General features: G+C 41.5%; 1 protein-coding gene across 1 annotated transcript; it reads right to left on the bottom strand.

The window, feature by feature from the left end:
- Positions 1-15: 15 nt before the first annotated feature.
- habp2 (hyaluronan binding protein 2) lies at positions 16-11,303 on the bottom strand (the record flags this gene model as incomplete). The annotated part of the gene is made up of 25 exons (XM_084002174.1): positions 16-897; positions 1,037-1,179; positions 1,709-1,846; positions 2,085-2,227; positions 2,307-2,547; positions 2,677-2,768; positions 3,596-3,767; positions 3,889-4,005; positions 4,216-4,335; positions 4,543-4,653; positions 4,729-4,815; positions 5,233-5,245; positions 6,971-7,114; positions 7,203-7,348; positions 7,951-8,088; positions 8,201-8,343; positions 8,427-8,688; positions 8,814-8,905; positions 9,183-9,354; positions 9,437-9,553; positions 9,631-9,747; positions 10,635-10,745; positions 10,925-11,020; positions 11,113-11,140; positions 11,217-11,303. 25 exons carry the CDS (start codon positions 11,301-11,303, stop codon positions 742-744), a joined length of 3,186 nt encoding a protein of 1,061 aa, XP_083858300.1. The 3' UTR covers positions 16-741.
- Positions 11,304-11,646: the final 343 nt, after the last annotated feature.

Raw genomic sequence — 11,646 nt, 5'->3', positions numbered from 1 at the left:
TGGCCACATTCACACAGTAAATTTGTGGTATTTGATGAAGGGACTGTTGTGACTCTGTAGTTACATGAGATGCCACACCGATGTCAAAGAGAGCTGCTGTAGGTGCAAAAATGAACTGTAATAGGAAGTGAATCCGAAGGGAATTAAGCATGTTGAATCAGGACAGGACTTATCGAGTTAAAAGGATTGTAAACGCATGTGGTGAGCAAAGAAAGGAATTCAGAAAGATTTTTTTGCCTGATATGTTTTCTTCTGAAAATCGCCTCTAAAGGACCACGTTCAACACCACCTAAACTGAATTCAAAAGGAATACTGTTTGAAAATATGAAAAGGAAAGTTACAATTTTATATATTGTGAGTGTGTTTCGAAAAAAATAAGACGCTGGGCCAGATGTATGGACGGCACTGCAGAGGATTTTTTTCATCATCTTTTTTTTTTTTTAATCTTTCGAGATGAACACAGGCTGCCGAGCCACAGTCATGCAAAACATCCCGTTTTCTTATGAGGTCTGCTAATCTAATGCACTTTGAGCTAGACTCAGTGAGAGGCACTGAAAATGATGTGTGATCTACATTTTGTCTGGCAGGTTCAGCTTTGTGAGCTCATATCCGTACCTTTTTAACTCAAAGCTGGACTGGGAGTAAATGCTTGGTTGATAAAATAAACTTTCAAGGGCAAACTGAGCTGTGGTCTGTGTGTTTTCTTCCCCAAATAAACAGTAAGTACTGAACTGATGTAGTTCAGTTCATCTTGCTTCTGATCCAGCTGGTAAATGCGTGGACGTTGGCATAGACGCCGGGCTTGTTCTTCTCGGCACAGCCGACACCCCAACTCACCACGCCCGTGATGTAATGTGTGCCGTTCTGCTCACACACCAAGGGGCCGCCGGAGTCGCCCTGTAGATTTAGAGAGAGAGACGGAACAAAGCATTTGAAACACAAGACTTTAACTTTGACCAATAGCTTTGGAGGGCAGCCATGTGGATGTGTTAATAGCCCTTGCATGCAGATTCGTCATATTCATAAACGTACGCACCTGACAGGAGTCGATGCCCCCCTGCAAAGTCCCCGCACAGAACATACTGCTGTCCAGTACACTTCCGTAGACGTCAGGTTTTTTGCAACGCTCTTCGGAGATCAGGAACGCACGAGCGTTCAGCAGCTGGCTGCTGTACCTCTCTGGAAAGAAAATGTGAATGAGAGGGAGGTTTAGACTTGGAATTAACATTGAGATGGAATAACAGAACTCCGGCTTCTCTGGCTTCCTCCCACAGTCCAAAGACATGAAGAGGGGATAGGTTAATTGATGACTCTAAATTGCCTGCAGGTGTGAATGTGAGTGTGGATGGTTATTTGTCTCTATATGTTAGCCCTGTGATAGACTGGAGACCTGTCCAGGGTGTACCCTGCCTTTGCCCAATGTCAGCTGGGATCGGCTCCAGCACCCCATGACCCTAAATACAGGATAAGTGGTAGACAATGGATGGATGGAACAGAATGTCTGTGTTACAAAATGTGGAGTTTGAAAGACGCAAGGGATCACTGAGCAGGGAGGGTCTAATGGCAGTTGCATTATGGGAAATTTAGGATCCAGTGTTTATGGAGCGTAACTCAAACTACTAAATGTTTGATCAGTCTCCTGCAAGTGCCCGACTTAAATGTAATCTGTTCACATGACATGAAAGGATTTTTTGGATCAAGTCATTACGATTTTCTGTGGCGCCCCATCCGGAGATCACACATTGCTTCCCAGTCGGGAAGACCTGGTCTGGTAGACACGCCGTCTTCACGAAGCGGCTTTCCTTAGCACAGTAAGGGCTGTCCGTAACTTTGAGTTTAAGCAGAGCTGTACAGGAAATGAGCACATTAACAGCAGGTGACATTTATCATTTGATTCATCAATGAATCAAATCACTTTTAAAAACATTTCTCAAAGCATGAAATCTATATTTCTAATGCATCATCAGAAAAAACATTGTATGAAATTAACAAATAAAATACAAAATCTTCACATTACAACGTACAGTATAGTGTATGGTACATTGAGGTTGAAAATGACTTCATATTTGATAAATGTGACAGACCGATGTCGTTGTAAAGAGCATCGGGCGTGCTCCTGTAGTTCTCATGAACAATCGTTTGTATTACTGGGATGGTCTGGTCCATATCCTCCTGTTTGTCTATGTTCACTCCTCCCAGCACCACTTGGAAGTCATTATCCGGTTCACTGAAAAACAAAAGTTATCGCTTATAGTAGAAAAATGAATACATTGGGAAATGGCACACAAATGAAATGCAAAGCCTACATGCAGTGGGCGGCGGTCAGGACCCAGCAGGACGAGAGGAGGATCCCACCACACTGGTGTTCAAACTGAAAGGACGAGCCTTTGGGTTTCATCTGCACGGACACCTGCCAGGGGTGGGCGCCAGGGGAAGCCTTGGTCCCCCCATAAATCCTGCTGGTGCTGGACCGCTGTGGTACTCCACACTGGGAGAACTGGGCAGAGCCTGGGTCTGGTTTGACTGGTGGGGGTGGAGTGCCTGGGACTAAGGAACAACAGAGAAACGTGAGCACAGTGTGGGCTTGCAGTACATACAGTTTATACTGTGTGTGTGTGTGTGTGTGTGTGTGTGTGTGTGTGTGTGTGTGTGTGTGTGTGTGTGTGTGTGGATCACCTTCAGAGCACTTCTTGACTTTGCAGTACGACCACTCCAGTCTCTTTTGTTTTTTAATATAACACCAAGGCTTGTCATCCTCATCTGGGTTCCTAAAACGTAAAAGAATTGCAGAAAATTATTTTTTGGGAGTAATGAGGTTCATTATTTTTAAATTGTTTTACAGACAACTATAATTTATTGATAACATTTAAATAATCAATATTAATTTATACATAATAATTTAAGTTGCAGTACACACATCTTTATTTTTGAACTCATATGGAGGTTTGTATCATGCAGTGAGACATTTTGTTTTCAATAAGTTACACTGCAAGAGAAAGTGTGCTTTTAGACAAAAAATCCCCTGTACCATTAAAAATAAAATATTCTATCTAAATAATGACACTTCTGAACAGAAGGAATGTTAGTTTTTGTTTTGGCCACCAGATGGCGACTCTATTGACTTGTGTGTAGTCATTTAGTTAATGTGCTTCAGCTGTGTCTTATCTGTCCTTGATCAGTCTTTCCCGTTGAACTGTGGGTAAGTCCTCTCCTCTGTTTACTCTGTTCCATGTGGAATTTACCCGACCTAGCTTCTAGTTCTAGCTAGGTGCCTGTTCTCTTGGATATCATCTTTTGTATCTTTTGGGACTTGCATCTTCTTTTTTGCCTATTGGAACATTAGTGACTTTTGATCGATCCACTGTGTCTGTGCTGCAAGTGAGAATCCGTGTTTTCGCTCTAATCGAAACCCGTAAACCATCTCTTTTAGCCTCAGCTTTTAGGTTTTGTTATCTTCAAGTGTAGCTCAGTCAGTAAATTTCTGACTTTGGTGCCCCCTAGTGGTAAGCTTATTCAGTAGACTGAAATAAACAGGCTGCCACTTAAACATATAACATCTAAAACGACAGATACTGGGACTATAATTGGACTCTACCTGCAGTGGTTGTTAAACTCCAGTCCAGTAAAGTCTGAGTACGTAGTGAAAGGATCGCCCCAGTTTGACACTATGAAATAGGAATGCCAGTCCAAACACTCCTCCCCTTCTTCTGTCGTACTGAAGTTCCCCCTGTACGTCTCTCCGGTTCCCACATAACAGTCACTGGCGGCTGAACAAGAAGATTAAAAATAAAATACATAATATGTGACAGAAAATATGCAATGCTGGAGACAAAGTGGTTTCCCATAATAGATTGTAATAGAAGATGGTTTTCTTTGTAAAGTCTTTACCAATTTCGCAGAACTTCCCAGTGTATCCATTGGGACAAAGACAGCGTAGGCGGCGGTTCCCTTGTTTGCAGACGCCTCCATTCTGGCAAGGATTAGGGTCGCATGCAGACGCTGGCACTGATACAGACAAGAGGTGAACAAGTTAATAGTGCATATAGCAGGGGTGTAGCAAAGGATTCTCGGGCCCTCAAAGAGTATCAGCCACCCCAGTTTTTCCCCTTCGTGATTAAAAACAAGGTTCTAAATGTAATGTTCTTCTCAATTTATCTAAAAACGAATTTTTCCATTTTGTAAAAGATAGGCTTGGGTTTGATTTGGGATACTTACATGACTTGCAGTCGGGGCCTTGGTAGGGAGGTCTGCACTTGCACTCATAAAATGGGGGTTTCTTCAGATTGACGACACAAGAGCCGTGGCCACATCTGACATTCTCACAAACATTTCTCACTACACAGTGAAAATAAGTTACCAAAAGTTTAAGAAACAGCCATGTGTGAACCTCATGCATACACATTAGGATATCGCTCTTATGGCCATGAAAGAGACAATCAGAATAGACCCAGAACAACCAGGATAGCAACAAAGAATTCAAATGAAATCTAAAAAATAAAGCAGGAATTGCAGTTGCATTGCTTTACAAAATGAACTCCCTACCTTTTTGACACCTCTTCCCTATGTAAGGCTCAGGACACGAGCACGTGAATTCTGTATCAGATGTACTTTGGCACGATGCACCATTGTAGCAAGGGTCCTGATCACAAGCGCCTGGTAAAAGTAAGGATCAAGTATGAGACGACATGCTGAGAGGTGAGATGGAGACAGTGTACAGATGTCACTTACTGTACTCCATAAATTCATATAACCAGTCATTTAGATCAAAAACGCTATTTGGTGCTTCGGTGGCGTAGTCAAATTCATAGTCTATGTCTGTCAGGAACAGAGAGAAAACATGTTAGGGTATCAAAAAAACTCAAAATTCAATGTATGTTTGTTGTTCGAACCAATACCATCTTAGTAATATTACTCATCAATCTTCCTCAAGACTATGATAATCAATAGATAGTACACAGTGAAATGTTGAAGGTGTTATGGATAAGATAAGATAAGTCTGTGAAGTACATTAAAACCATTTTGCATATTATAGAAAATTATCCGCCAACTATATTCTTTATGTTGAAAAAGAAATAGACTATGTTATCTTAAAAACATGAAACCAAAAAGCCATATCCCAAGTTGAAACTTAAATTGCAACGGCAGCTTGTTGCCAAGTCTTATTTGGGTCATATGAATCAGTGAGTGATGCAGCGTGTTACCACATATATCAACTGTAGAAAAGATTCTTACACGTGGCATCCAGCTGAAATGACAAACACCAGAGAACAGATGAGAACGTTGAATAATAACCTGAATAATTCATGAAGTTGTCAAGAAACTTACATATATGTTATCCTGTCCACGAACACTTAGTACACTCAGGCTTACGAGCAGGGCTGCGGTCAGCATGGTGCCGTGTGTCGCTCTCGGCACGGTGTCAGAAAACTGAAAATGCAGAGTTTGAGTTTAATCCCAAAAACCTCCCCAGTATCAAACTCATCCCTCATACTTGTCAATCTTTAGCCAGACGCATCGATCCTGTGGGCGTTTGTGTGCTTCAGGACATCGCTCTGTTACGTGTCATGCTTTTATTTATCTAACCTTGTCTTATTTGCTCATACTGTATGTAATGCAACTGTTTCATGTCCATTGAGGACATTTGCTGACAATTTATTGCAAGAAAAGCAGCATAAAATTTGGGGGGAATGAATATTAACTGGGATTTCCGTTCAGAAATTGAATGTGATTTCCTCCCCATAATAACAAAACAAACAGACCTACTTGTCTCCATATGGAGTAACCCTACAATCTGTATAGGGAGAAGATTTTTTGATATGGGACAAATGGTTTGCGAGCACTGTGTCTTATGTCCAAAATTCCGAACTATCCCTTTAATGTCACTTAAAATCTAATAATTTATAATCAATAATTACAGGAGCCCATCCGTTTGAAAGAATGTTTTTCTTTTCATGGAGTTTGGCTTTATTTTTTTTTTATTCATTCATTCAACTTTATTATTCCAACAATAAAATCATATACAGCAGGTGCAAAAACATGGAGAGAGTGGCTTTCTCATTCAACCAAGGCTTCCTAAAGTATTGTCTGGGCTGGCAGTTAGAAGTTAAATTCATTTTTATTATTATTTTTAATGACAATTGCTGCAAGCAAGTTGCTATTGTGCAATTAGATTACTGTTGCAGTCATTCTTTAGTACTTTCTGTCATTTTCCTTTTCCCCTGTTGGTTGGAGGCTGATTCCGATCACCTGCAGGGTGTGAGGACGAGCTCCTAATTAAGAACTGAGAGCAGCTTGGTCTTTTCCTCTCCTGGCCAATCAGAGTGTGACGATGCTCTTTCTTTAGGGCATAAGTGAGGTGGGGAACTCTCAGCCAGGCCATTTTGATCCTTTCTTGAATGAATGCAAACCTGGATTCAGCCAGAAACGCTGGTCTTTTTGACACTTCTGTCTCCTTTGCCCTCCTGAGAATGATTGACTTTGAGCATTCTGAAACCTAGTGAATATTAAAGAACACATTTGCTCAAAGTTACCTGCATCAGGGAACACCTGTGTGCTATTTATGCCAGTTTGTGCTTGCTAATGAAAACCTAAAGCCTGTAGGCTTTTTTTTTTGTCATTGAAATCCCTTTTTATACACATTTCTACAGAAGAGTAGAGTTAAGACTTTAAAAGATTTAAAATCACATGTGGCCCCAATCCTCTTCTGTACATTTCCATATTGAAAAGGCATTTTTTTTATTGTTGAAGTGACATTTTATTATACTTGAAGAGGCATTTTACATTGTGATGGCACTCAGTGAGGTATACAAGAGTCAAAACACAAACATATGAGGTAACGTGTCACAAGTCACTCGAGGCATGGAGTGAGAGATCTCATTGTACTGATACAACAGGACATGAGTGATTGGCAGCATGTCTGTAATTCTCACACAGTGCAGTAGGGCCACATGCATCCTTATGAGAGTAAATTATTTCTGATCCAGTTGATGAATCTGCCGACATGGGCATAGACGCCAGGCTTGTACTTCTTGCCGCAGCTGTCTCCCCAGCTCACAACACCAACGATGTAATGGGTCCCGTTCCGTTCACACACCAGAGGGCCGCCGGAGTCGCCCTGCAGGGACAGACGGGAGGTGTTAACTCCTTTTTATTCTCACAAATACAAAGAACGCATATTAAAAAAAATCCCATCTCTCACAGACCTGGCAGGAGTCGACACCTCCTTTCATGTTGCCTGCACAGAACATGCTGTCATCCAGAGAGTCTCCGTAAACGTGGGGAGCTTTACATTTCTCCTGGGAGATGAGGAGAACGCGGGCATCCAGCAGATGGTTGGTACCGTACCTCTCTGAGAGGAGAGGAGAAGAGCAGCATCAAACAGACTGTATGTTCATATACTCGATGGCACTTTTAATCTAAGTCTCGAGGTGAAAGAAAGAAGTTGTGTCAATATTACGGTGCACTTTCATAATTGATGATTGTTTTCTACAGTTTTTATTTATAAATTTATAATTTTTTAATATGCAAAGGTTGACAAATGTGTTTTATGTCCATAAAACCACACTATTCAGTTTAGTAATCAACTAAATCTGATGCGCTATAATGTAAATATTTGAAAGGCTCTGTGATCAGACTTTTATTTTGCTCTTTGCTTGTGGCTGTTGAGTATCTACTTCACTAATGTGCCACAATTAGCTTTCAATTCAGTAATCCAGGGACTTGGAATGACCAAGCAGGAATACGTTACCCTGTTTCCCGGTGTAAATGCGTGATATAGGCCTAGGTGAACTGGATGAATATCCATGAGCTGCCAAAGTTCAGAACATTTTCCATTTTTATTGATTTAATCTCATATCTGGGTTGTTCTCTTTGGTTATGTTCTTCAAACTACATAAGGATAAATTCCTAGTCGAGTCGGTCTGCAGCTGTGCAGATTGAAGTGATACATACGTGTTTCAGTGGCGCCCCATCCTGAGATCACACACTCGGTCCCGCTGTTGAAGGGCTCGTTTGGCAGGCAGGCTGTCTTTACGAAGCGGGTCTCCTTGGCACAGTACGGTCTGTCCATGACATTCAGCTGAAGCATGGCTGCACAGGAGGAGCACAAAGGAAACGGATTACCAGCATATTTTCAGTGGATGCTCATAACGAATGACATTGTGTGTGTATGAAACAATAAATAACTCTCATTGGCCCTCACCAACATCATTATAAAGAGCAAAGGGGCTCTCCTTGTAATCCTGATGCACGATGGCCTTCTCCACAGGAATGACCTGGTCGTATACTTCATCCTTCTCGATGTCCACTCCTCCCAGCACCACCTGCATTTCCACGCCGCTTTTACTGTACAAACACACCAAGGCAGTGATAAAAATAATCCATGTGCAAAAATCTACATCTGAAACAAAGTCGACAGTGTAGCTTACATGCAGTGGGCAGCGGTGAGCACCCAGCAGGACTCGAGGAGGATGCCTCCACAGATGTGGCTGAAGGGTCCGGATGAGCCTTTGGATCTAGTCTGCAGGGAAACCTGCCAAGGATGAGCCCCGGGAAGAGATTTCTTCCCTCCGAAGACCCTGGCTGAGCGGCCGGGCTGCGGCTTCCCACACTGGGAGAACTGGGCAGCAGCCGCGTCCGGCTTGGCTGGAGTCGGATCTATTTCGTGGATGGTGGGTGGAGTGGCCGGACCTGGGAGGGGTGGAAATCAAGGAGCTTTTAATTAACAAGAAATGTGTTGTCCAGAATCTTCCTCTGGGTGTAGTCAGTGGTTATGAAAAATGAATGTAATGTCCCCAAGTGTATGTGTGTCTTACCTCCAGAACATTTCCTAACATTACAATAGTTCCACTTCAGTTGTCCATTATTGTTAATGAAGCACCAGGGCTGATCATCTCCATCAGGGTTCCTTGAATACATAGATTTTTCAATTAAATTATTAAAATCTCAATAGTATTACATTTAAAAAAATAGAGTTACACCCTGGCAACCCATTTAATTAACATAACATTAACAAATTACTGACCCTTTGTAAGTGTGCCTTCAGTAAAGCTTTTTATCAAACATTAAAGAAGCTGGAGTTCATCGATGAACACAGTTTTGTTTGGGCACATAAACGGTAGGTTTCGTCATGCTAATGTCAACAGTAAGCACGCATAACATTTACACAAGAGGAGACTCCTCACCTGCAGTAGTTGTGTGGTCCAAGTCCATCAAAGCCTGCGTACACTTTGAATGGATCGTTTCCTTTCTGCAGGATGAAATAGGAGTTCCAGTCCAGACACTCTTCCCCTGTGACTGTAACACTCACCATGCCGCGGTAAAACTCTCCGTCCTCTTGGTAACAGTCGTTTGGTCCTTAAAAAAAAAGTATTTATTTTGGCCAGGTGATTATGGGATGTGTGCATTTCATTTTAGGAGAGTGAGAGATTTTATTTACCAACTTCACAGAACTTTCCATCATATCCACGAGGGCAAGAACACTGGAAGGAGGAGCGTTTGGGACCCTTCATGCAAGAGCCTCCATTCTGACAGGGATTGGGCCTGCAGGGAGAAGCTGAAGAAAAAAATCAGCTTTTGATGTGCAAAAGACTCAATGCAATATATATATTCCTTAATGAGATAAATAGAGACCTTTGTTGCAGTTGGGTGGTCTGTACGGAGGCTTGCACTTGCACTCGTAGAATGGAGGCATAGATGTGACGACGCAGCTTCCTTGGCCACATTTCACGTTCTTACAAACATCTTTTACTAAATGAAACACAAGACACATTCATTTTTATCTTGTTTATGTTTAATAGTACAGGCAGACCTGCTATTATATGTAGTCGCTGCATGCTTGCCTTGTCTAATCTCATTTGCTTGCCTTCTTACAGATGTTTCTGTAATTCAATTTGTGCTTCTATATTGTGTGCTGATTTATACAGCACACAATATAGTGTGTGTGTATAAATATGCATTATTGACACATTTACAGTTGTTTTGTGTGCATTGCCCCTGGAAAATAAATAAATAAAATCAAGCTTACAGTACTACATCCTATTCCAATTGTGTTCACTAAAGCGGCTCTTTTGCTAACACCATGTATTTGTGAAACTGCCTCAGTTGTAATTTTTCCAATCCTGGACATTATAGCTTTAAATTGAAAGCTTAAATAAATAGCAGGGAAAAGAAAAGTGAGTGAAGTCATTGTGCTTCAGGCAACACAAAGCCTTTACATTTAATCTCAGAATGTATTATGTTCATCTTGAATAGTGAAACATTTCTAATTAGAGGACCTATTATACTCATTTTCTGGTGCATAATTGTATGTCATGTTGCTACGACAACATGTTTAAAATCCTTATTAAGGCCAAAAAATAATAATTTTTGAAACGCTGTTTGAGCTCCTGCCCCTCCCTCCCAAAAAGCCCAATCTGCTCTGATTGGTCAGCTGGCCCACTCTATTGTGATTGCTCAACCGCTTAGTGTGTTTGCCAGAAATGTCTGGTCCCTCACCAGAACGGGATAACATAAAATGGACTTTAGGCATTGCAACTCTGGAGACCTTGTACACACACACAAGAATATATAACACGCTAAATGGAAAAAGCTGAAAAGCATAATAGGTCCTCATATACCTGACCGCCCAGTCATACCTGTCTGACACTTCTTTCCTGTGTACAGTTCAGGGCACGAACATCTGAAGTTCCCATCAGCATCATGGTCACAGACGCCTCCATTCAGACACGGGTTTGGATCACATTCATCTAAATGAAGACAATAACTGCATGACGTGCGTGCTAATATAAAGACCTCACAAGTTACCACAAAGAGCAGAGTGCAATTGACTACATCTGTATCAGCGGACGTCTCGATCAATACATCTTAAGACAGAGAAAATACCAATGCGTTGAGCATGCAGGCAATCAAACCAGAGGTAATTCACCTGTGATATCCAAGAGCTCATATAACCAGTCATCTGCACTCAAATCAAAATCCTCTGCAGGGCTGTCGGTGGTATAATCATAATAATATTCATAAGCTGCGAGGAAAAAGAGAGAAGTCCATTTATCCACTCATGAAAGATGAACGTTTTTTTACTCTAAATTAAATTTGAAGGGTGTTTTTTTTTACCACCAGTGTCGTCTGTTTCTGTGATTACCTGCAAGAAAATCATAAATTATTTATCAAGTTGACTTAGATTCCACGTTCCAGACGAACTGGATATGCAGACTTACGTACGAGTCCTGTCCCAGCGCAGCGAGTGCACACAGTTGTAAGAGCAGAGCTATCAAGCAGACCATGTTGATGAAGACCCTGGCCATGATGGGACCAGTGTAAGTCTATGGTTTGCTTTTTGCTCAGATGATCCTAAATATCCCCTCTCCAGCTCTCCACCCACCTGTTAATCAGTAGCACGTTGCATTGATTTGACAGGAGTTTCATGTGATAAGACATTGTCCTTCTTGACCTGTGACCTGTATTTCTGTTGAGGTCATCACAAGTAAAAGCATTAAGAGCATTAAAGAGCATTAAAAGAATAGAATGTGACACCAAGAGGCTGATGCACTATTACGCTTGCAATTTTTTGTCAAAGGTTCTCCCTAAAACTCTACATTACCAACATTACCGAGTGTTTCTGAACATGTAAAATGGGATTCAACAGCT

Source organism: Eutrigla gurnardus (genome assembly GCF_963514095.1).
Source record: "Eutrigla gurnardus genome assembly, chromosome: 22".
Classification (NCBI taxonomy): Eukaryota; Metazoa; Chordata; class Actinopteri; order Perciformes; family Triglidae; genus Eutrigla; species Eutrigla gurnardus.
Note: the sequence above shows the minus strand (reverse complement) of the source record. Positions and strands in the feature narration are given on the sequence as shown.